Below are 27,148 nucleotides of genomic sequence, written 5' to 3'. Positions count from 1 at the left end.
CTGAGGTGCTCAATTGTTATTTTGGTTCAAATAACAATGTTTTTAAAACATGCAAGGTGTCTATTCTTTTTCAATCTAAGTAATCCAAAAGTAATCATAATCATTTTCGAAAGTATTTTGTTCAGTCTGAAAAGCACTGTGAACTCTTTGACTACATCGGGTGCAGATTTGGAGTTGGGGTAACAACAAAACTGTAATCCGATTACAATATTTTAGTTGGTAATGTAACGGATTACAGTTACTGTTTTTTTGTTACCCCAACTCTCCACACTTGTCTACATGCAGTCTGAGACTTCACAGTGCTTTTCAGACTGAACACAATGCCATGATGTCCAGCAAAGCACAAACTGCGTAAGCACTGAAAGTCCCGAAGAACAGTGGGCTACATGGTGAACTCTTCCTAGCGCTGGCTGTCCGGTCAAAGTAAGCTATACCTGGTGATGTCATCATCATCATCATCTTCCACATATCCGGGGCCGGGTCGTGGGTGCAGCAGTCTAAGCAGGGATGCCCAGACCTCCCTCTCCCCAGACACTTCCTCCAGCTCTTCCGGTGGGACACCGAGGCGTTCCCAGGCCAGCCGGGAGACATAGTCCCTCCAGCGTGTCCTAGGTCTTCCCCGGGGTCTCCTCCCGGTAGGACGGGACCAGAACACCTTCCCAGGAAGGCGTTCCGGAGGCATCCGAAACAGATGCCCAAGCCACCTCAACTGACCCCTCTCGATGTGGAGGAGCAGGGGCTCTACTCTGAGCTCCTCCCGGGTGACCAAGCTCTCACCCTATCTCTAAGGGATCGCCCAGCCACCCTGCGGAGAAAGCTCATTTAGGCCGCCTGTATCCGGGATCTTGTCCTTTCGGTCATGACCCAAAGCTCATGACCATAGGTGAGAGTAGGAACGTAGATTGACCGGTAAATCTCTTTCTTCACCACAACAGACCGATACATCGACCGCATTACTGCAGAAGCTGCACCGATCCGTCTGTCAATCTCCCGTTCCATCCTTCCCTCACTCGTGAACAAGACCCCTAGATACATAAACTCCTCCACTTGAGGCATGCACTCTCCACCAAACTGAAGTGGGCAAGCCACCATTTTCCAATTGAGGACAATGGCCTCGGATTTGGAGGTACTGATTCTCATCCCCACTGCTTCACACTCGGCTGCAAACCGTCCCAGTGCATGCTGAAGGTCCTGGTTTGAAGGGGCCAACACGACAACATCATCCGCAAAGAGCAGAAACGAAATTGTGTGGTCCCCAAACCTGACACCCTCCGGCCCCTGGCAGCGCCTAGAAATTCTGTCCATAAAAATTACGAACAGAACCGGCGACAAAGTCAGAGTCCAACATGCACTGGGAACAAGTCTGAACAAGTCTGACCCGACCGCCACACGATGTTGCACAGGCGTTTCAACCAAGACAGCCCCACAACATCCAGAGACTTGAGGTACGCATCTCATCCACCCCCGGTGCCTTGCCACCGAGGAGTTTCTTGACTACCTCTGTGACTTCAGCCCGGGTGATGGACGAGTCCACCTCTGAGCCCTCATCCTCTGCTTCCTCAATGGAAGACGTGACGACGGGATTGAGGAGATCCTCGAAGTACTCCTACCACCGCCCGACAACATCCCCAGTTGAGGTCAACAGCTGCCCACCTCTACTGTAAACAGCGTTGGTAGGCAGCGTTGGTTTCCCTCTCCTGAGGTGCCAGACGGTTTGCCAGAATCTCTTCGAGGCCAGCCGATAGTCCTTTTCCATGGCCTCACTGTGACTAGCACAGAAGTCCAATAACTGAACACCGCTCGGGTTCAGATCAGGGGGGCCGTTCCTCCCAATCACGCCCCTCCAGGTGTCATTGTCGTTGCCCATGTGGGCGTTGAAGTCCCCCAGTAGAACGATAGAGTCCCCAGTTGGAGCACTTTCCAGCATCCCTCCCAGAGACTCCAAGGGTACTCTGCACTGCCGTTCGGCCCATAGGCACAAACAACACTGGGAGACCTATCCCCGACCCGTAGGCGCAGGGAAACGACCCTCTCGTTCACCGGGGTAAACTCCAAGACATGGCGGCAGAACTGGGGAGCCATAAGCAAACCCACACCAGCCTGCCGCCTCTCACCATGGGCAACTCCAGAGTGGTGAAGAGTACATCCTCTCTCAAGGAGTGTGGTTGCAGAGCCCAAGCGGTGCGTAGAGGTGATCCCGACTACCTCTAGTCGGAACCTCTCAACCTCACGCACGATCTCCGGCTCCTTCCCCGCCAGCGAGGTGACGTTCCACGTCCCTAGAGCTAGTATCCGTGTCCAGGGATCGGGTTGTCTAGGCCCCCGCCTTCGACTGCCGCCCGATCCTCTCCGCCCCGGCCCCTTATGGTCCCTCCTGTGGGTGGTGAGCCCAACGGGAAGGCGGCCCCACGTCGCTCCTTCAGGCTGAGCCCATGGCGAAAGGCCCTCGCGTACAAGCCCCAACCCCGGGCCTGGCTCCAGGGTGAGGCCCCGGCTGCGCCATACCGGGCCACGTCACGGACCTCAAACTTTTTCTCTGGTGATGTAACTACATTAACTAACCAGTAAGACAGGCCTTGGTAAAGTGGCTAGAAGGAAGCCATTCTTACGTAAAAGGCATATAACAAGGACTCAGATCATATGGACAATTTTGCCAGACTGTGTAAGCGGAGACGGCCAAGGAGAGTGATGTCTCTTAATGAGTGAGTGCGTGAGTGAGAGAATTTTTTTGTTCTGATGAGACCAAAATCAAACTATTAGGCCTGAATGCCAAGTGCTATGTCTTGCAAAAACCAGGTATCCTTCATCACCTAGCTAATACCACCCCTACAGTGAAGCATGGTGGTGGGAGTATCATACTATCGGGATGTGTCTCTGCATCAGGGACTGGGAGACTGGTCTTGCAGTGTTGAAGAAAGGATAATCAAAATACTGAAAGGCCCTTAAAGAAAATGTTCCAGAGCAAACAGGACCTTAAACCAAGGCAAAGATTCATTTTTCAGCAAGATTCATCTTTCCGCCAAACCCCATTGAACATCAAGATGACCTGAAGATTGCAGTTCACTGACAGTCCCTATTCAGTTTTACAAAACTTGAAATTATCTGCAAGAAACAATGGACGAAACTGTACAAAGGTGGCAGAGGCCGAAGCAGTTATCGCTGCCAAAGCTACTTCAACAAAATACTGAATTGAATAAAGAATACTTATAGTATTTACATAGAAATTTAAGATTTTCATTTTAAAATATTAGGAACAGATTTCTAAGAATGTGTTTTTCCTTTGTCTTTATGGGGTATTGATGGCAAATTTTTAAATCCGTTATACAAACTTGTTTGCAAAAAAAGTTGGGAAGCTGCGTAAAATATGAATAAAAACAGAATGCAATGATGTGCAAATAATTTATCCCTATATTTAATTGAAAATAGTACAAAAACAACCTATCAAAATATTTGTTCAAGTTATTCTTAAATTGTTGCACTATTTGCCTGTGCAGTCTTTCACAGAGTGATGAATCCCTCCCCATCTTTACTTCTGAAATGCTTTTTATACCCAATCATATTACTGACTTCTGACCAATTAGCCTAATTAGTTGTGAGATGTTCCACCAGGTTTAGTTTTTTAGCATTACACAACATTACACAACTTACACAAAATGTATGAACCACTTCAAAGTGAGCATACATTTTTCAAGAAACAATGACATTTCTCAGTTTCAACATTTGATATTAAATGATTTGCACATCATTGCATACTGTTTTACTTGACTTTTATACAGCGTCCCAACTTTTTTGTAAACAGGATTGTAAGTTGATTTCTACAACAAAATGTGGAGAAATGGAAGGGGTCTGAATACTTTCTCAAAGCACTTTAGATCACAAGTGGTGTAGTGGAAGGTAAATGCTCTTGATTGCTTCACCCAATATTAAATGTAAAACAGTTGATAATCAAGTTTGTTTTAACTGATTGTTGCTTAATTTGCCACATACAGCGATTAGCCATTTAACCTGGTTAAATATCACCTTTTACCACTATATCACCGGTCACAACTTAAGCACAAGCAACACATAGCAGCACAACAGAAGCCACTGAACACATCACAACACTTCTACAACACACTAAACAAAGAACCTTACTACACTTAATTCAAACACACCATATGCTGACCATTGAACTTCATTATAGTTGCTACTACTAGGCAATGAAAGGATCAAATTAAATACCACTGCCCTCCAATGCACATGCACACCCACACATTTTTCAGAATGGTCACAGCTATCTACTTTAAGATACAGTAGTCCCATTTGTGTATATTTGAAGGTACTGTTTATTTTGTTATCATTATTTTCTGTAAAATATTTTGAATGGATTTTTACATTTTACTGAAGGGCATAGGTCGGAAATGTAAAAGGCAAAATGAATCAATCAGATGTATTTTATAAATCACTTTTTACATCATCAGTCATTACAAACTGCTTTCACAGATATCCAGCCTGAAACCTCAAAGAGCATGAAACAAGAAATTGATGAAGGCTAAGGTTTAGAAACTTTCCAAGGCCGGCAACAATACTAATAAACCAAAAGCCAATGAAAAATAGTGATACAAAAATTTGTGATTTCAAGATAATGGTTATGGCCTTGCCTCATAACTGAACTCCAGGCCACAATGTTGCAGCTCTACTATACCACTCAATCTTTTCTTTTCATGTCTGTATGCTGATGGACACCCTCCACTAGGGGATAGTTACACATTGATCAAAATTAAAAGAATCTGTATGAAATCACTCACGTTCGTCCACTGCCTGGCCCTTCTGATTGGGTGTTGCTCCCTGCTTGTTGCATCTTGGATCTCTCAAGATGCTCCATGTACGTCTGAATCATCTGAAAGGAGAAGAAGGGAAGTCAATTGTAATAGAAAAACTAGATCAAGTACAGACCTACCAGCTAGTCCAATATTAGACTATAATACACACATGTCTACAGACTGATTCACACAAGCAAGCAGTCCTGCTACTCTCACTCACCAACGCATATAAACAAACCCACAAAGAGCTTTTCCTACCTCTGTGTGTCGCTGGTGCAGAGCGTTGTACTCCTTCTTCATGTCTGACTCACGCTCCTCCAAACGCATGACTAAAACCCAGACAAACAGAATCAGAGTTAACCAGCCTCCCTATGTGTCAGCACTGTGATTTTGACATTTCACCTGAATGAACTGGAGAAACATGTTCCATGTTTAAATTACAGAACTACGCTAAAACACTGATTTAGTGAGCATGTTTTGGGTGGCAAGGAACATAGTATACACTCACCTAAAGGATTATTAGGAACACCATACTAATATTGTGTTTGACCCCCTTTCGCCTTCAGAACTGCCTTAATTCTACGTGGCATTGATTCAACAAGGTGCTGAAAGCATTCTTTAGAAATGTTGGCCCATATTGATAGGATAGCATCTTGCAGTTGATGGAGATTTGTGGGATGCACATCCAGGGCACGAAGCTCCCGTTCCACCACATTCCAAAGATGCTCTATTGGGTTGAGATCTGGTGACTGTGGGGGCCATTTCAGTACAGTGAACTCATTGTCATGTTCAAGAAACCAATTTGAAATTATTCGAGCTTTGTGACATGGTGCATTATCCTGCTGGAAGTAGCCATCAGAGGATGGGTACATGGTGGTCATAAAGGGATGGACATGGTCAGAAACAATGCTCAAGTAGGCCGTGGCATTTAAACGATGCCCAATTGGCACTAAGGGGCCTAAAGTCTGCCAAGAAAACATCCCCCACACCATTACACCACCACCAGCCTGCACAGTGGTAACAAGGCATGATGGATTCTGTTTACGCCAAATTCTGACTCTACCATCTGAATGTCCCAACAGAAATCAAGACTCATCAGACCAGGCAACATTCCTCCAGTCTTCAACTGTCCAATTTTGGTGAGCTTGTGCAAATTGTAGCCTCTTTTTCCTATTTGTAGTGGAGATGAGTGGTACCCGGTGGGGTCTTCTGCTGTTGTAGCCCATCCGCCTCAAGGTTGTGCGTGTTGTGGCTTCACAAATGCTTTGCTGCATACCTCGGTTGTAACGAGTGGTTATTTCAGTCAAAGTTGCTCTTCTATCAGCTTGAATCAATCGGCCCATTCTCCTCTGACCTCTAGCATCAACAAGGCATTTTCGCCCACAGGACTGCCGCATACTGGATCTTTTTCCCTTTTCACACCATTCTTTGTAAACCCTAGAAATGGTTGTGCGTGAAAATCCCAGTAACTGAGCAGATTCAGATTCAGACCGGCCCGTCTGGCACCAACAACCATGCCACGCCCAAAATTGCTTAAATCACCTTTCTTTCCCATTCTGACATTCCGTTTGGAGTTCAGGAGTTCACCCCTAAATACATTGAAGCAACTGCCATGTGATTGGTTAATTAGATAATTGTATTAATGAGAAATTTAACAGGTGTTCCTAATAATCCTTTAGGTGAGTATATTTCACAGTCCTGAAATGTACTGGAAAAACATGGTTAAACTTGATTTTAGTCCAGGAATATTATTTCTGGAATATATATTAATTGTAAGGTATTTAAGTTGTTATTCAATAGATGTTTTTGTTAACAACAGGGGCCAACTAATAGTGAAATGGTTAATGTGGGAACATGTGGTGGTCCACAGTGTTTGTGTGCATCTTGTAGATAATCGACAAATGAGACTGCAGTGCATGTCCATGCATTTTTATATCAGGTATATTGTTGTTTTTATGATTACTGTTTTGCATTGTAACTGTATTATATTGCTTTTTTTTTTTAGATAGAATCATCCCAGTCAGCGAGTGCCAAACTATCACATACACAAGGAGTAAATTATTGACAACTTTGACCTCACTGCGTGGCAGATTTTGATACATTTGTGTAGAATAAATTAATGATTGGTGGCACATGCTGTTCAATGAACACAACACAAAAAGAAAAACATTACTGTTACATCTGCTCTGTCACAGAGTCACAGGAAGCCTCAGCCTCAGACTCCCCATGTGAGGCAAAATTGACGTGTTGTCCTTCTATCCCTTATCAAGACATGCGTCAAAACAGCCAATGGGTACGCGTTGTCCATCTATGCATTGAAGGAAGCTTTTGCCTCCATTGATTTGATAAGATAAACCTATGACCCACTCAGAAAAAATTTAAACCTACCCATTTCGAAAATATCTTCCTGCGTTAGATCATATTTCACAATATTTCAATGAGTGCATCAAAATGTGCACAACATCAAGAAAATATACAGCTCTGGAAAAAATTAAGAGACCACTGCACCTTTTTCTTTCCTTTCCAAAAAAGTTGACAAGGAAAGTTTTGAGTGAGGAACAGAAGCGTTCAATTTGCAGTGGTTTCTCAATTTTAACCCTTCTGTTCCTCACTCAAAACCTACCTTTTCAACTATTTTGGAAAGGATAGAAAAAAGTGCAGTGGTCAATTTTTTTTTTCCAGAGCTGTATATTAAATCTATTTACCACATTTTAATCAGTCAACAAAGCATCAAGGTACAATGGAAGAAGCAAAAGTGCAGAGTAGAATGGGAGAAGAGCTTGGAGTACATCCAAATCAGTTCAACGCCCAAAATTATTACATAATTCAAGCTTAAACACAGATTAAAAAATTTGACTCAAGACTCAAAAATGTAATGACAATTTTGCAGTGTTGATGGATTTTTTTGCCTGTTATTTGTGTTCTTTTTGGTAGTTATTGTCAGTTCATTTATCCTGTGTAATGTCATTTTGTTTAGACAAAAAACATGCAATTGTAATTTTTGTATTGTTCTTGTTCATGTAATAACATGTTCATAACAATATCTAAAAAAACATAAGTGAACTTGAAGTGTGCTAGTTCGGAGATATTCACACATACAGTGGGCCAGTTCTGAGGTCAGAGTAGTTGTACTGATAGTCCTATACTCACTCTGGTCAGAGTAGTTCTTGGTCTTAAGCTCCAGTTGTTTTCCCTGAAGTTCCAGGATCTCCACATGATTCTGCAGGTCCTTTTTATCCGCTTCCAATGCATCCTCAAACTCTATGAATTTCTGCAAGAGAACATAGTCAAAACAATCTTCAAACTCTATAGGTCAGTTTCCATGAAATAGATACCACCTAGTCCAGAACTAAAAAAACGTAATAATGAATTGCAAATGTAACAGCTTATAGCACAGGACTAGCTTAATCTGTGTCTAGGAAGCCGGCCCTATACATCTCTGAGAGAGCAATCTCACACAGTGGAATGCATCATTTGAATCTGAATTTCTCAAATGCAACAGTACATTAGGAAGGGAAGCAAAATTGCAAATCAAGTAAAAAACTGAAATACACAAGAAAAACGGATATCATTTTAAACCCTAATGTACAGTGGATGTCAAAATTCTACAACAACCTTATTGAAAATGCAGCATTTACATATGTAAAGGATAAAATCAAGATTAATCATATTAGACCATTTTCACCTTGAGTAAGCTCTTGTAACCAACAATATATAAGTGAAAAACAAATGGATAACTCCTCCCTTACAAATAATTATTAAAAACATCCCCACAATTTATTGGAAGTTATTGGAAGTCTGTTTGGATAGGCCTCAATCAACCTAGCACATATTGGGGCTCATTTATGAAGCCTGCATAAACATAAATCTGGGAATAAACCACGCATGTGAACATTTCTACGCAATGTGTGGGATTTATCAATATCAACGTTCGCTTGAGAATGTTTGTCAGAAGATTGCATTTCAAAAGGGCTAATTAACCATATATGGTCAGAATCATCTCTTCAAGCCTTTGGGAAACACAATTAGCACTGTATATTTCCCACAGTCTCTTGAAATGCAAATTGCCAAGTATGTGCACAAGCACTGAGGCTAAAAATTATTGATATTTGTTAACAGCACTCTCTTATTGGCATGTGTATAACTGTATGATTATGCACACTTTTTCCATGTGTACGACCATTTTAAATCAGTCTGCAAGTACAAATGTAAGACAGTTTCTATGCAATATTGTTTATTGATGCTCAGGATTTTGCAATTTGATCTCTTTTTCTCAAAAAAGTTCAAGCTCAATCAAATTGCAAGGGGATCTCCTGCGAACAGCTCTCTTCAGGTCAGTACTCAGATTTTCTATAGGATTGAGGATTGAGCTCTGACTGGGCAATTCCAGGACATTCAAGTAATTCCTTGGCTGATTTGGCTGTATAATTCTGATCATTGTCTTGTTGAAGATATTTGGGTTAACACCAATATATCCTGATGTTTGGAGCTATCCATTGTCACCTCTATCCTTATCAAAGCCCCTGTCTTCACTTATGAGAAACTGCCCCACTGAGAAAAACATTGTGTTTTGGAATTAAGGCCAAAATGTTCTACCTTGGTTACATCACATACTTTTCTGCAAAATTTATAGAGACATTGATGTTCTTTTTTGCAGAGAAAAGGCTTCTGTCTTGCCACCCTACTCAACAGCTCAGACATGTGGAGAATAAGCACAATATCCTTGTTCCACTGTCAACAACTTTGGAAGGACAACCTTATGCAATTTACAGTATTCTAGCAGTGCCACCTTGCCTCCACTTCTGATGGTCTTCACAATGTTCAATGGTACATGCAATCCATTGTACATGTAAATCCAACTTGCGTGAATTTCATCACGGGAACTCATAATGTGATTCAGTAGTGTGTATGGCCCCCACGTGCCTGTATGCACTCCCAACCACATCTGGGCATGCTCCTGATGAGACGGCGGATGGTGTCCTGGGGGATCTCCTCCCAGAACTGGATCAAGGCATCAGTGAGCTCCTGGACAGTGTGTGGTGTTGGATGCACCAATACATAACGTCCCAGAGGTTCTCAATTGGATTCAGGTCTGGGGAACGTGAGGGCCAGTCAATGGCATCAATACTTCCTTTTTCAGTAACTGCCTACACACTCTGACTACATGAGGCTGGGTATTGTCCTGCACCAGGAAGAACACAGGGCCCACTGCACCAGCGTAAGGTCTGACGATGGGTCTGAGGATTTCATTCCGATATTTAACAGCAGTCAGGGTACCATTGCAGGGTTCAACATTAACAATGGCCCGCTGGCCCAGGACCAGTAAGACCTAACGTCGGGCCAGTAGACAAAGACTTACGGGGCAGTGCTCAATTTCCCCTTTTAATTCATAGTATCCTATTAAAACATTTGCTTTTCATTGTCATTCTTCCCACTTTTCGCTTGTTCTCACATTTAAATGACTCTGTGGCGCTTCCCCCCACACCACATACTTGGTGTGGTAAAGTACCGGTGTCATCTTTTTGACCAATAAAATATTCAATGGCTCATCTGTTTTGAGCAATCATAGTTCATAGTGCATTCTAGAGCAGGACCCAAATATGGTATCAGTCAAGGCAAAGCAAATGCCCTCATTTTTATTTTAGTGGAAAGAAAAGCTCAAAACGATAATGGCAAGGGACACATGTACTGCTGTTCATGTTGTGCATTCCAGATGAAAGCCAATAAGGCAGGGTCCTTTATTATGGGAACGAAAAAATACCGAAAACCTGCTCTTTAGTCCCATGCGGCCAAACAGGCAGCAGACAACCCCACAGCTGCACCACTGAACGTTTGCCTGCTTCGAATGAATGAGGTGGCGCATTGTCAAATTGAAAAACAAATTATGACCTCAATCATGTTGTGAAGAGGAAGAAACCATCCCCGAACTACATCCATGACACAGTCCATTGAATACCAGTAGAGAAACTACGAACATGGTAAGTTTAATGTTAACTACGCCTGCCTAAGTGCATGCTAGCAGTGACACACAACAAGCAAGTCAACCAAGTAGTGCAAGTACTGTACTGCGCCATTTTTATGTTACCATAAATATATTAACTCAATTATTTTATTTTCATGCTGTTATGTCACATCAAATAAGCAAGCATCTACATGAAAATATGATAATTATATATATAATAGCTAATATTTTAATAACCATTTATTAAAAAGTAATGATGTGTGTTGCATCATATTAATGTAAACAGCAAATCTGTGGTATTCATCAGTATTCTGATTATATGATATTTATACTATATATCTGTAAAATACAATTAAATTCTGTTTTATTTTTAATTCAGTTCGGGCCAGTAAAAATACAGTCCTGGCCAGTAGATTTCAAACCAACTTTCCAGATCCAGGTCCAGTGAGAAAAAAAGTTAGCGTTGGACCATGGCCGTTGGCTAGCATGTGCAACCCTCCAAGAATATGCTTCCTCAGATCATCACTGACCCACCGCCAAACTGTTCATTCTGGATGATATCTGTCACATGCTCAGTGTGAACCTGCTCTTATCTACTCCTAACTTTTCTCAGATTTAGGAGCTGGTTTTAGCGCTAAAATGCTTTGTGAAATACTCTTAGACCAAAAATGTAGGAGTCCTAAACTTAGAACTAACATGCCAATATTTTTTTAACAGTTACTCCTAAATCAGCAAGTTAGGAACTGCTTTTAGCCTTAAGATGTTTTGTGAATACGGCCCCAGGTGATCTATGGCAAATGCCAATCAAGCTGCAAAGTGCTAAAGTAGGCTGTGAGCACAGGGCCCACTAGAGGATATCAGGCCCTCATGCATCTCCTGTGCACAGCCCTCTTCAGATCACCCCACAAATGTTCAATTGGATTCAGGTCTGGGCTCTGGCTGGGACATTCCAAAATGTTAATCTTCTTCCGGTGAAGCCATGCTTTTGTGGATTTGGATGTGTGCTTTGGGTCATTGTCGTGCTGAAAGGTCAACATCATCTTCAGCTGAAGGTTTTGTGCCAAAATTGCCTGGTATTTGGAACTGTTCATAATTCCCTCCACACCTGACTAAGACCCGGTTCCAGCTGAAGAAAAACAGCCCCAAAGCATGATGCTGCCACCACTATGCTTCACTGTGGGTATGGTGTTCTTTGGGTGATGTGCAGTGTTGTTTTTGCGCCAACCATACCTTTTGGAATTATGGCCAAAAAGTTTAACCTGGGTTTCATCAGACCATAACACATTTTCCCACATGCTTTTGGGAGACTTTACATTTGTTTTTGCAAACTTCAGCCGGGCTTGGATGTTTTTCTTTGTAAGAAAAGGCTTCTGTCTTGCCACCCTACCCCATAGCCCATTCATATGAAGAATACGGGAGATTGTTGTCACATGTAGCACACAGCCAGTACTTGACAGAAATTCCTGCAGTTCCTTTAATGTTGCTATAGGCCTCTTGGAAGCCTCCCTGAACAGTTCTCTTCTCATCTTTTCATCAATTTTGGAGGGATGTCCAGTTCTTTGTAATGTTGCTTTTGTGCCATATTTTCTCCACTTGATTATGACTGTCTTCACTGTGTTCCATTGTATATCTAATGCTTTGGAAATACTTTTTGTACCCTGACTGATATATTTCAACAATGAGATCCCTCTGAGACTTAGGAAGCTGTCTGCGGACCATGTCAGGAAAATCCTACCAGTACAACTGAACTTTATTTCTGATTAATCAGAGTCACTTTGAATGATGGAAGGTGTGTATTGACTTCTATTTAACATGAGTTTGAATGTGATTGGTTAATGCTGAACACAGCCACATCCCCAGTTACAGTGGGGAGAACATGTATTTGATACACTGCCGATTTTGCAGGTTTTCCTAATTACAAAGCATGTAGAGGTCTGTAATTTTCCAGAAAATCACATTGTAGGATTTTTAAACAATTAATTTGCATTTTATTGCATGACATAAGTATTCGATCACCTACCAACCAGTAAGAATTCCGGCTCTCATGGACCTGTTAGTTTTTCTTTAAGAAGCCCTCCTGTTCTCCACTCATTACCTGTATTAACTACACCTGTTTGAACTTGTTACCTGTATAAAAGATACCTGTCCACACACTCAATCAAACAGACTCCAACCTCTCCACAATGGCCAAGACCAGAGAGCTGTGTAAGGACATCAGGGATAACATTTTAGACCTGCACAAGGCTGGGATGGGCTACAGGCAAGCAGCTTGGTGAGAAGGCAACAACTGTTGGCACAATTATTAGAAAATGGAAGAAGTTCAAGATGACGGTCAATCTCCCTCGGTCTGGGGCTCCATGCAAGACCTCACCTCGTGGGGCATCAATGATCATGACGAAGGTGATGGTCACTACGCCGTCATGGATTAAAATCCTGCAGCGCACACAAGGTCCCCCTGCTCAAGCCAGTGCATGTCCAGGCCCGTCTGAAGTTTCCCAATGACCATCTGAATGGGAGAAGGTAATGTGGTCTGATGAGACAAACAGTTTTTGGTCTAAACTGTGTTTGGAGGAAGAAGAAGGATGAACACCAAGAACACCATCCCAACCCTGAAGCATGGAGGTGGAAACATCATTCTTTGGGGATGCTTTTCAGCAAAGAGGACAGGACGACTGCACCGTATTGAGGGGAGGATGGATGGGGACATGTATCGCGAGATCTTGGCCAACAACCTCCTTCCCTCAGTAAGAGCATTGAAGATGGGTCTTGGCTGGGTCTTCCAGCATGACAACGACCCGAAACACACAGCCAGGGCAACTAAGTAGTGAAACCGTAAGAAGCATCTCAAGGTCCTGGAGTGGCGTAGCCAGTCTCCAGACCTGAACCCAATAGAAAATCTTCGGAGGGAGCTGAAAGTCATTATTGCCCAGTGACAGCCCCGAAACCTGAAGGATCTGGAGAAGGTCTGTATGGAGGAGTGGGCCAAAATCCCTGCTGCAGTGTGTGCAAACCTTGTCAATAACTACAGGAAACGTATGATCTCTGTAATTGCAAACAAAGGTTTCTGTACCAAATATAAGTTCTGCTTTTCCGATGTATCAAATACTTATGTCATGCAATAAAATGCAAATGAATTACTTAAAAATAATATAATGTGATTTTCTGGATTTTTGTTTTAGATTCCGTCACTCACAATTGAAGAGTACCTATGATAAAGATTACAGACTTCTACATTCTTTGTAAGTGGGAACACCTGCAATATCGACAGTGTATCAAATACTTGTTCTCCACACTGTATAAGAGGGTGTGCACACCTATGCAACCAGGTAATTGTAAGGTTTTTATTTTTCATTTTTCCCCCTTGAAGATTTCCGTTTGTTTTTCAATTGACACATTATAGGTCACATTAAACATTTAAAAAGTTCTGAAATGATTTATCTTTGTCTCATTCTTTTACATCACAAAAACCTGACATTTTCACAGGGGTGTGTAGACTTTTAATGTCCACTGTATGGATATGCCATCCTGGAGGAGCTGGACTGTCTATGCAACCTGAATGGACTGCAGGTACCGCCTCATGCTACCAGACAAGGACACTAGCAAAATGCAAAACCAGAGATGAATCAGTCAGGAAGAATAGGGAGATAGTAATTGTCTGTGGCCACCACATGCAAAACCATTCCCTTTTTGGGGATGTCTTGCTGTTGCCTCTCTAGTGCAACTGTTTTCACTTTCATTCGCGCCAAAACAGTGACACTGATTTACAATCGCTTATCCTTCCTAACTGGACAGATTTGATATCCCTTTTTTAATGGACGTTGAAGTTTAATTGACTTGGTGTTATAGTGTGATGATTATGTTTTCCCTTATTTTTAGCAGTGAATTTTATTAACCCCTCTCCTGATCTGTACCTTTCAAAAATAAGATCCCATAGAGCTTTCATTAGCTCCTTGAGGAACATGGCAGCATGCAACCAAGAAACATTCAAGTAAATCCTACAGGAACAATCTTGATGTCATGTTACAGCAAATTACCTTGGTACATGTTTGATATGTAATTAGTTAAATCAAAGTTACAATCTCTATTATAAAGGATGTGCACAGCTTTATTAAGATATTGTAACCAAGGCATTGACAGATTTATGCTATATATTCAGTGAAATTATCTATTGTTTTCACTTTAACATTGTTGGTTACAAGATCTTAACAAATGTAAAAAAGATCTGACATTAGTTGTTTTGGTTTTAGCCAAGGGTTAAGGTTAATGTTAAATGTAGTTCAATGCAGTTTCAATAACATGATACAATAAAGGGAATGTATGAGAGAATCGTCAGAAAAATCCTTTTGGATTCCAGATCTGTTTTTGGAAGGGGATCTACCCATTAAACACATTCCTTTTTAGTGCTGCTTTCTGCTTCTGTCAATGTCATGGATGTAACATTAAACTACTGCCAATGCTGGAGGCTGATATAAAATGCTAGTTTTAGACGGGGTGAATCACAGAGAGATGTGTGGAAACCGCTGTCCTGTCACCCCTACTAGAATAATGTAAGTGAATTAGAGCTTAAACTGTAAAAACATTTTGCAATCTGAAAATCTAAATGAGTTTTCTTACTGCGATACATTCAGGTATGTATTTTCTGAACCAGCCGCTGCTCTACACTCTACAGAAAGAAGCTGCATGCCTTCCTTTCAAGGCTCCTCTACAGTCTGCAGGGTTTTATAAAGCCATGCACAATGGAGTCTTTTTCCTCTTAATACTGTAATCCTCCATTTGCAGAGAGCAAGAGACCTTGCTTGCCTGCAGCTAGGGCTAGGTTCTACCATCGCCATGCTGACCGTAAATCAGAAGAACCTAGAACGTGGATAAACAAACTTGCCAAAGTAAGAAACAAAGAACATTTCTCATCCATTACGGAAACACTTGTGGCTTGCAAAACAATACATATGACGCAATATAATGTATTCCAGAGCTAGCAAGATCATGAAAAGAAATGTAGTCATGTTTTGTTGCATGTCGCAAAGCATCCATGTTTCATGAATCCCACTTTTATGTGTACTCATGGTTCTGCTTGTTTGATAGAACCATTAGATGTCTTTCAACAATGTCCAGATATAATGATACATTTACACGGTATCAACCCCTTGTTTTCCTTTCTGTCAATGACCACAATTCGGGTGGACCATCCTGCGTCGGTCTAGTCCCTCCCGCAGGCAGTTTTTTTAAACATCCTGGCTAGATGTGGTACCGCTAATTCACTTGCTAGCTTTACATTATGAAATATAGTGGGTTCTCATCAAGACATAGCTTTTGCATGGTGATATTGAACCATACATGTTTGAACTGGAGGATACCAACAAGGATACAGTGGGAGCTGCTGTAGCAGTAGCATTTACCTAAAAAGTCCCATGAAAAGTCTCATGAATATCTTTTTTTTAACTGATGTAGCAGCTCCACATGGCTCCTATTAAGATATTTAGCTAGATTTTAGCCATAGGGTGTCATTGTTGTTTACACTCCATCTTGGATACAATGGGGACTCAGGAAAGTGTCTTGCCATTTTTTACCAGTGGGTTTAGCATGCTTTATCCTAAATTATATGGTGACAGTTATATACTGTACTGCTTTTGAGGCTTCAGGTCAATGTAGTGGGCTATTAAGGGAATATAGCACAATTTGTTTCTCTCTAATTGTCTTGTAATATGAGGTGACGAGTGATCACAATCCCTCCTGAAGGAAATGCTTCAAGAGATTTGAGTTGGGGTGTAGGCTGTTGTTGTTTTTGCTCTAGCCTTGGGATGCTCTCGCTCGCTCTCTGTTTGACTCTCCTTCTTTGCCTCTCATGCCCTCTACTTCATTGTCTGCCTATCTGTCTTTCGCTGTAGGAAGATGTTCTTTCTCCCTGCCATTGTTTCTCCTCTTCTGTCCTTCGTTGTTTACGCTTTGCCTGTCTCGCTTTAGCTTCTGCTGTATTTCTTAAACAAGAAAACACCCCCCAAGGGTTGAGAATGTTTGTCTAAAAGGCAAAAGGCAAAACATAGCAAACGCCAAAACATAGCAAACGCCACTGCATTAAATTAGTATTTACGTCAAACTTTACACAGGCTGCACTTTTAAATAAGTGTTAAATGTTTCAAAAGCACATAAGTTTGAACGTTATTCAGTTTAATAGCACATCATGTAGATATGATTTCTAGGATCTATATTTACCCAAGTGTTTGAAAATTGAAAATCATAATCGTAATTGTAATATTTGGCAAAAGAATGGTGATACTATATTTTATCCGAATCATGCAACCCTAATTTAGCAGCCATTCTTATCCAGAGCTACTAACAGGAGGGTTAAGTGCCTTGCTAGAGGTCACAAAAGGAAACTGAATGTTTAACTTTGGCAGAGAGTTGATTTAAACCTCTGATCTTACGCTCTTATCCACTGGCTATCTGACACCCTTTTCCTCACTTTATTGGCCCTCCCTTCCCATCTTCCCTTCTCTTCATGATTCTCCTCTGTGTGTATTCTGTCTCTCCCTCCCCTCTCGTTTGGCTTTCCAACTCCAGCTTTCTCGTCCCCTCTCCTAAATCCCTCTTTCCTACCCCTCTCTGATTTTCCTCTTCAATGCTTCCTCTTTCCCCCTCTCTTCATCTTTCTCCGTCTCTCCAACCCCTACCTCCTTTTAATTTATATCTACCTCCCTTCTCCTACTGTCTTCCACTCTGACTTCCCCTCTCTTTCCCTGTCATAAGCACAAAATCAGGTTACAGCTCCAGCCAGCCTCCCTCTCTGTACAATTGATTTCCCATGATGCTCCCTGGCCCCTCCCCCCCATCACCCCACCATAACACAGTCTCAGCAGACAGTGCCTAAATCCCTAGGATTTCCCTTTGCCACACCTAAAATATGTATGTTTCTCTTAAAATTATTCACTTTTCCATCCAATGCTACATTCAAAGTTCCAAACCACCAAAGCAGATAATGGGTGCTATGGTCTAGTTCAATAACTAATTGTGCTCAAGGGCCGAAAACAGTGAACCCAACATTCTACATGCGTATAATCCAATTATAATCCATTACTTGTGCTTAAAGGGGAGGTTACTTTTCTAGATAGAATAAGATGGTCCCCTTACCCTGAAATTACCCTCTGGGCAAGAAAAATTCAGTCACTAAAGTTATAAAATTCAGAGTTTCTTCTTCATGCATACTGGATACAACTGTTTAGGAAGAGGCGTGTTTCATTTTATTGTTCCTTGCTCTTTGACGTTTTAGGCTAAATATCCTTATAAGCAATTGGTGACAATTGCTGACTTAAAAAGGGCTTTATAAAATAAATTTTACTGATTAATTGTGAATTATTAATTGTGAACTCACTACAAAGAATTCATCCAAGTAAATGTAACTGATTGATGCTCTAGATACAACTGTCTGCCAAATGACTCAAATGTAGATGTTTATTCTAATCGTTATATTTGTATTTTAACCCCCTTCCCTACTTGTGATGATTTATTTATGACAATGGCCTTGTGGCAATGCATCAACTGCTCAGTAGGTTTGGGAGAGTTGATGATGGAGACCTGTCCTTCGAGGCACATTTTGCTAAACCGTTCTGATTCTAATCACACTGCTTCCTCAACCAGGATGTAATCGACAGCACATAATGCGGTGACGAGCACCTTCTCTACTCAACAACCATGACTGAGCTTGCAGGAGTCGCTACAGCACAACAAAAAAGGCAACTCTGAACAGTCCGACATCCAGCCTATCCAGCCTATCCACCCCGGATGACACTCTACCAATTTGTACCATCATCTGTGGGACTCCTGGGCACCCTTGGTATACCCTGACCATAGGTCAGTGACTTGGGAGCCGTGTCTCCTTACATAATATTCCTCACATTGTTTTTGCACATAAATAAGTCCTTGCACTGGGCAGGATAAAACTAGAAATAATCTTGCAAGCATGAAAACTGATGTAGAAGTCATAATAATTAGTAATTGTTTATGACAACAGACCTGGCACTGTTCTTGGTTATGAACTAGGGGTATGTTTTTGTCACTGGCCACTCATTACTAAAAGCACAGGATATCGTTGCCATCCTCTGTGGTATAGTAATCAGTATATGAAAGGCCCGCTTGTCTAAAACATCTATCCACTTTCACTTCCTGGCAATTCCCTAATTGAGCTGGACTTGGGAATTGATAACTTACATTGTGAAAAGGCAGTTTCAGTGTGGGCAATTTATTTTCCCTAAACTTCCATGTCGAATTCCAAAAAAGATTCCATATGGAAGTGGAAAAGAAGTGTTCACCTACAAGACATGCCAGTTCCTTTTTTTCTCCATACTTTCCTCTTGTCATCACATGTTGATCTTGTCTCATACAATGAGGGAATAAAGTATTTGAACCCCTGCTGGTTTTGTACGTTTGCCACTGGCAAAGAAATGATTGGTCTATAATTTTAATAGTAGGTTTATTTGAACAGTGAGACAGAATAACAAATAAATCCTTTTTATAAATGTATTTGCATTTTAATGAGTGAAATAAGTATTTCATCCCATCTCAATCAGAAAGATTTCTGGCTCCCAGGTGTCTTTTATACAGGTAACGAGCTGAGATTAGGAGCACACTCTTCAAGGGAGTGCTCCTAATCTCAGTTTGTTACCTGCATAAAAGACACCTGTCCACAGAAGCAATCAATCAGATTCCAAACTCTCCATCATGGCCAAGACCAAAGAGCTGTCCAAGGATGTCAGGGACAAGACTGTAGACCTACACAAGGCTGGAATGGGCTACAAGACCATGGCCAAGCAGCTTGGTGAGAAGGTGACAACAGTTGCTGCGATTATTCGCAAATGGAAGAAACACAAAAGAATGGTCAATCTCCTTCGGTCTGGGGCTCCATGAAAGATCTCACCCCGTGGAGTTGCAATAATCAGCCCAGAACTACACAGGAAGATCTTGTAAATGATCTCAAGGCTGCTGGGACCATACTCACCAAGAAAACAATTGGTAACACACTACACTGTGAAGGACTGAAATCCTGCAGCACCCGCAAGGTCCCCCTGCTCAAGAAAGCACATGTACAGGCCTGTGTGAAGTTTGCCAATGAACATCTGAATGATTCAGAGGAGAACTGGGTGAAAGTGTTGTGGTCAGAAGAGACCAAAATCAAGTTATTTGGCATCAACACAACTTGCCGTGTTTGGAGGAGGAGGAATGCTGCTTATGACCCCAAGAATACCATCCCCACCGTCAAACATGGAGGTGGAAACATTATGCTTTGGGGGTGTTTTTCTGCTAAGGGGACAGGGCAACTTCACCGCATCAAAGGGACGATGGACAGGGCCATGTACCGTCAAATCTTGGGTGAGAACCTCAGCCAGGGCATTGAAAATGGCTCATGGATGTGTATTCCAGCGTGACAATGACCCAAAACATACGGCCTAGGCAACAAAGGAGTGGCTCAAGTAGAAGCACATTAAGGTCCTGTAGAGGCCTAGCCAGTCTCCAGACCTTAATCCCATAGAAAATCTGTGGAAGGAGCTGAAGGTTTGATTTGCCAAATGTCACCCACCTTCGAAACCTTAATTACTTGGAGAAGATCTGCAAAGAGGAGTGGGACAAAATCCCTCCAGAGATGTGTGCAAACCTGGTGGCCAACTACAAGAAATGTCTGACCTCTGTGATTGCCAACAAGGGTTTTGTCACCAAGTACTAAGTAATGTTTTGCAGAGGGGATGAATACTTATTTCACTAATTAAAATGCAAATCAATGTATAACATTTTTGACATGTGTTTTTCTGGATTTTTTTGTTGTTATTCTGTCTCTCACTGTTATAAACCTACCATTAAAATTATAGGCTGATCATTTCTTTGTCAGTGGGCAAATGTACGAAATCAGCAGGGGATCAAATACCTTTTTCCCTCATTGTATGTAGTGTCCACAATTCCTTCTACTTTTTAAACCACCCTGTTTTTGAGGCTTACTAGTGTTTTTCAGCGTCCAGCTTCTGTAGAGACGTAGGTTCTGCAGATGGTATTGCATTTTTCTTTTATGGTGAGTATTATATTATGGTGAGTATTTATTGGTCATCCACTCTCAATGACAGTCTTTGATGGCTTATTCTAGACAGATTCACAGTTGTGCCATATCTTTCCACACATTTCTTTATAATGGACCCCAGGGGGTATTATTGTCATTGGAAATGTTCTTGTATCCTACCCCTTATCGGTGCTTTCGAAGACTCTTATTTGCTGATTTATTTGCTTTGAATGTTCCTTAGTCGTCATTATGTAATTGTAGTTAGGAATTGTACTAACTGATTGTGGGACCTCACAGAGACAAGTATTTAACCTGAAATCACTGATTTATTGTTTTATCTTTGTAATTCATTTACAGTCCTGTTTCCAAAAACGTGGGCGCTGCGTAAAATGCAAATAAAAACAGAATACAATGATGTGCAAATCATTTAATCCCTATATTTAACTGAAAACAGTACAAAGGGAAAAGTTATTGTTTATGGAAAACGATATGCCCATTTTGAATTTGATGCCAGCAACACTTTTCAAAGTTGGGACAGGGGCATGTTTATTACTGTGTTGCATCTCCTTTTCTTTTAAGAACACTCTTTGGTGCTGTTATTCTGAAAGCGAAATGTTTTCCCATACTTGCTTGATATTGGATTTCTGCTGCTCAACAGTTCGGGGTCTCCTTTGTCATATTTTTTGTTTCATAATGCGCCAATCTGGCAGGTCTGGACTGCAGGCTGGCCTGTTTAGCACCCAGACTATTTTACTATGGAGCCATGCTTTTGTAATACATGCAGAATGTTGTTTGTCTTGCTGAGATAAGCAAGGACTTCCCTGAAAAATATGTTGTCTGGATGGCAGCATTTCTTGCTCCGAAACCTTTATATATTGTTCAGTATTAATGGTGCCTTCACAAATGTGCAAATCACCCATGTCATGTGCACTAATGCACCCCCATACCATCATAGACATTGGCTTTTGAACTGTGCACTGATAACAAGCCGGATGGTCCATCTCCTTTTTTCCCGGAGAATGCAACGTCCATGATTCCCAGAAACATTTCCACAAAATCTTTTCATGATTTATTCTTTGCATGGTAGAGTTTTAACTTGCATTTGTGGATCCAGTGATGTACGGTTACAATCATGTTACTGACCTGTTGCCAATTAACCTAATTAGTTGTGAGATGTTCCACCGTGGTCTTTTTTTTGTGCTACACAACATTTCCACTCTTTTGTTGTCCCAGCATTTTTTAAACATGTTGTTGGCATCAAATTCAAAGTGGGCATATACAGTTGTGCTGAAAAGTTTGCATAACCTTGGAGAAGTGGTAATATATGTACCATTTGTAAAGAAAATAAGAGTGAGCAGGCAAAACACATCTTTTTTTTCTTAAAGAAAAAAATGAACTGACCCCTGTTCAAAAGTCTTAGTTCTTAATACTGTCTATTGCCCCCTTTAGCATCAATGACAGCGTGCAGTCTTTTGTAATAGTTGTCTATGAGGCCCTGAATTCTTCTAGGTGGTATAGCTGCCCATTGGTTCTGGCAAAATGCCTCCAGGTCATGCAATGTCTTCGGTCGTCTTGCATGAACCGCACGTTTGAGATCTCCCCAGAGTGGCTCGATGATATTAAGGTCAGGAGACTGAAGGCCACTCCAGAACCTTCCCCTTTATCTGCTGTAACCACTGGAGGGTCAACTTGACCTGGTGCTTAGGGTGATTGTCGTGCTGTAACGTCCAAGACGGTCCCATGCGCCGCTTTTGTGCAGAAGAATGCAAATTGTCTGACAGTATTTTCTGATAACATGCTGCATTCATCTTGCCGTCAATTTTCACAAGATTCCCTGTGCCTTTAGAGCTCACACACCCCCAAAACATCAGTGAGCCACCACCATGCTTCACAGCAGGATGGTATTCTGTTCACTATAGGCCTTGTTGACCCCTCTCCAAACATAGCACTTATGGTTGTGACCATGAAGCTCTATTTTGGTCTCCTCACTCCAAATTAGTGTGCTAGATGCTGTGAGACGTCAAGGTGTTGTCAGGCATATTGTAACCAGGCTTCTTTGTGGCATTGACGCAGTAAAGGCTTCATTCTGGAAACTCCACCATGCAGCAACATTTTGTTCATTTATCATCATATTGTGCTCCTTGAAACAACCACACTGTCTTTTTCCAGAGCAGCCTGTATTTCTCTTGAGGTTACCTGTGGGTTTTTCTTTGTATCCCAAACAATTGTTCTGGCAGTTTTGGCAGAAATCATTCTTAGTCTACCTGACCTTGGCTTAAAATCAAGAGCTCCCCGAATTTTCCACTTCTTAATAAGTGATTGAACAGTACTAATTAGTATTTGCAAGGCTTCGGATATCTTTTTATATCCTTTGCCATCTTTATAAAGTTCCATTACCTTGTTACGCAGTTCTTTTGACAGTTCTTTTCAATTCTCCATGGCTCAGTATCTAGCCTGCTCAGTGCATCCACGTGAGAGCTAACAAACCCATTAACTATTTATACACAGACACTAATTGCAATTTAAAAAGCCACAGGTGTGGTTAATTGCACTAATTTTCATTTTCACCTGTGTGTGTCATCTTGTGCCTGTAACAAGGCCAAACATTCAAGGGTATGTAAACTTTTGATCAGGTCCATCTGGGTGATTTCTGTTATCATTATGATTTAAAAATGAGCCAAACAAATATGTAATATTAAATGGCTTCATATGATCACTATCCTGAAATAAAAGATAGTTTTTTGATGATCAGTCATATTTTCAAAATCAATGCCAAAATTTCACAATTTCTGCCAGGGTATGAGCACAACAGTATTCAACGCACAATAAAAATGTTCTGCTTCAACATTTGATGTCGTTGTACTATTTTCTACTGAATGTAGGGTTTAAATGATTTGCCTAACTTTGCAATCTGTCTTTATTTCCTTTTTTACACTGCGTCACAGGTTCTTTGGAAATTGGGTTGTAGAAAAATGTGCAGATTTTATTTTTCACTATCACTTTTATAGTGTTAATGACTTTTTAGTGTTAGTGATCAGTGGCAAAAACTCCTAATTAAATCAATCCATCGGTTGCATCCGGACATTTCCTGTGTCGGGCAAAGTGCGGAACAAAATTGTTCAGCGCGTTGATCATAAATGCCCACTTCGTCATTTCATGCTGGATCCGGGCATGAACATAAGTGAACGTATTTACAAATAATATATTGGCAAGAACTGCACTATTGAGAATAGGTAGGGTACCAGCGAAATCGTGATAGCTAATAGAGATAACTACATTTCATAGCACAGTTTGTTCTCAATAAAGCAATAATAGCGGTGCTAGTAGGAAAAGACAAGTTCACGTTTATGGTGCAGGTTTGTTTTATCCCTAATTGTCATTCGGGTAAATTGGGCATATGGTCTTATGGGTATATAACTAGTTATGAGGAAGAACCCGAAGGTAGGTTACTTATTGTTTAGAAACAAAACAGCCATAGGTCGAGTCAGTACCCCCTCACCTCCTCTGCCTGCTTGCGCAGCGCCTTCTCGCGCTCGTACTGGGTGATGAGCTGCTCGTTGTCCTCCTTCAGCAGCTCGAGCTCCACCTCATGCTCCTGGTTCTCGGTTAGAACCGAGTCTAGATTCTCCAGAACGTTCACCACCAGTGGCATGAGCTCCTTGACCACCTCCTCGTCATAACTGCGAATGAGACGCTCGAACTCCCGATAGATGCTGTTGGCCAGGCCTGAGACCCGCTCTGACATAACGGACACAGAGCCATAGTCGTCCTGATAGACAACCTCGTCGATTTCCATCATCTTGACTAAATTAGGTCTGGGTCCAATCCCAGATGTGCGATAATGTTAGTCTACTTAGATAGGCCTTCAGTAAAAGAGAAATCACTAGGCACTGAAATTACAATCCGAAGTCCTTTTTCTCATGTGTCATTCCATATTTCAAACGATTTAAAAGATCATAATTTGGATGATAAGTCAATCCATGTTTGGCCGTTTGTTTAATAATTTAACATTAAACGACTAAAACGTATTGATACATGTTTATTCACATTAAATAGATAAATATATGTATTTTTTGCAAGGGGAGAGACCGCCCTCCCCGACCACCACTACTGCTGCACCGCAGCCTCGAGGACAAAACGACGCACCCAGCTACAATCCTCCTCGCCACAGCAGCATCCAATCCCCGTAACAGGTTCGGTTCTTACCGACCAGTGTATTGACCGTAGTTAAATCCATATCGAATGAGAAAAAGTATGTCCTCAACGATGCACCTGCCGCTCAGTAGCCATGGACCCCAGCCATTAATGGAAGCATTCCATATCCGTTGGGAAAGAACAAAATAAATACATAAATAGGTAAATAAATACAGGATAAATCCGTTCCCTTCAACCGTCAACACACAAGCCTCAACTTCATAAAAAGCCTAATACTTGATTCGTTTCGCCTATATCGTTTTCGGCGATGCACGAGATGTCGCGATGATGCTGTTTCGGTGGCGCTGTGGGTTCGGGACTCTCCCTGGCTGTTGATGGAGGTGCCAGCTGACCAATTCTTGCTGACGTCATGCTGTCTGCTCTGCAGTGAGCACCCTCCGGCACTGACTGTCTTCCCCCCATCCCCCGGCCCGCAACGGTGGCATTGGGCTGGAGGCGTGGGATTTGGTCCCAACATAAAAACCGGCGTGTTATAACATTTTAGCTAAAATTGTACATCATGTCCGCTGTCCCAGGCTCACGATGGGACCTTATTGTTTACTTTAATAGCGCTCAGTTTAATGTTTCCAGTATATAACCAAATGATTCAGTCTTCAGAAAATAATATCACAAGCAAATGTAGTAGACTGCAATGAACAACAGTAGTAAAAAATAAAAAACCAAATTCACTGTGCATCTTTGGTTTCTTTTAAGTTATGGAGCATGCACATCTTAGGCTGCAATGAAAGTGCTATCATACCATAACGACTAGAAACATACTTATTTCCTGCAGCGCTTGAGGCACTCTAGTTCTTACCACTGCAACACCACCTTCAAAATTGGCTAAAGTTGTAGTTGTGGTTGTTGTAACTGTTTGTATCTGTAACTGAGGTTGTTGTTGTACCTGTAGTTGGGGTTGTGGATGTGATGGAGGCTGTGGTGCTGGCTGGAGCTGAAGTAAGCCTAGCGTTAAGCATCTGCTGTGTCATCCTGACTTCTCCCCTCTATAGGTCTCACAGTTGGTCCTCAAATGTCTGTGGAGATTAACTGTTGAAAATAATGCTCTTGGCAATAATTAAATATATTTTTGTGAAGGTGGTCCAAATATTGTTCCTTTGTCATCGTTCACTCATATTGCTGTTTTTATACTAAATACAATACATGACTGTGTTGATATAGACCTACATTATACACAGATTTATGTTTAATTACATTGAAAATATTCACCGAGATACTTTCCAAAGATAAATTCTATTGACGAATGAAACCTTTTATGCTCTAAAAGGAATGCTTAAATGAGAACCATTTTGATGTTTAATACTTTAAAGATAATAACTAAGCAATGTGTAAATAAAGTTTCTTCATGAATGTAATCTAGCAAAATATCTTTGAAAACGTAATTAAAACTGACAAATTTGCGTCCACAATTATTTTTGGAATTATATTTAGGCTATTCATTGCATTGGTGTAATGATTTACTCGAAACAATTATCAGGTCCCATTCAAAGAGCAAATGTTGATTTATTTGGGAACCGAGGCAGGGAAAAAAGGCAAAAACATTGAACACCCAGACAAAACAAAAAAACAAACTAGGTCCAGCAGATAAAAGGACAAAAGGCAAGTGGGTAGAGAATAGTCAAGGTGGGCAAAAGGTCAAAACACAGGTGCTCTACGTCATAAAAAATAAGTGGTTGTAGGGTTAGAAAAGCAAACGACAATACCTCACACGAGGGAAGGAAACACTGAACTAATATAGAGGGAGCTAAGGAGACACAGGTGTACACAATAACGACAAAAGGACAGGATACATTCAAGAACAAAGGCATCAACCAAACAGAACAAAACAGAACCTCACAAATATGACATTTGACTATGGAATCCTAGGAATGAAAATTGTCAGTAAAAGGTTATTTGATGAGTAAATTAAGGATAGTTAAGTATAAAAAGGTGTATGATCATTTCCTCTACCTACTATAAGCCAATATATATATATATATATATTTCACATGTATTTCCATTTACTAAACCTTTATATTTTTCAACACCTCACTTTTACTATTTTCTCAGGCCTGGAACAGTTGAACAATTTATCCATTTCCTATTTTCCTCATGAGACCTTTCCCATTTTCCTCATAACTGATTTTCATGGTGCAG

The 27,148-nt window shown here is 41.3% G+C and overlaps 1 protein-coding gene across 9 annotated transcripts in view; it reads right to left on the bottom strand.

The window, feature by feature from the left end:
* mapk8ip3 (mitogen-activated protein kinase 8 interacting protein 3) overlaps nt 1–25,345 on the bottom strand; it is a 72,307-nt gene extending 46,962 nt beyond the window's left edge. For all 9 annotated transcript variants that reach the window (XM_013135704.3, XM_020051204.2, XM_020051203.2 and 6 more), the window contains exons 1-4: nt 24,300–25,345; nt 7,953–8,073; nt 5,061–5,131; nt 4,788–4,879 (exon numbers count right to left, since the gene is read on the bottom strand). In XM_013135704.3, coding sequence (XP_012991158.1) covers nt 4,788–4,879; nt 5,061–5,131; nt 7,953–8,073; nt 24,300–24,599 — 584 coding nt within the window. In that variant the 5' untranslated portion in view covers nt 24,600–25,345. The remainder of the gene's footprint in view (nt 1–4,787; nt 4,880–5,060; nt 5,132–7,952; nt 8,074–24,299) is intronic.
* Between the last annotated feature and the right edge of the window lie 1,803 nt (nt 25,346–27,148).

This window comes from Esox lucius, chromosome 11 (assembly GCF_011004845.1).
Source record: "Esox lucius isolate fEsoLuc1 chromosome 11, fEsoLuc1.pri, whole genome shotgun sequence".
Taxonomy (NCBI): domain Eukaryota; kingdom Metazoa; phylum Chordata; class Actinopteri; order Esociformes; family Esocidae; genus Esox; species Esox lucius.
Note: the sequence above shows the minus strand (reverse complement) of the source record. Positions and strands in the feature narration are given on the sequence as shown.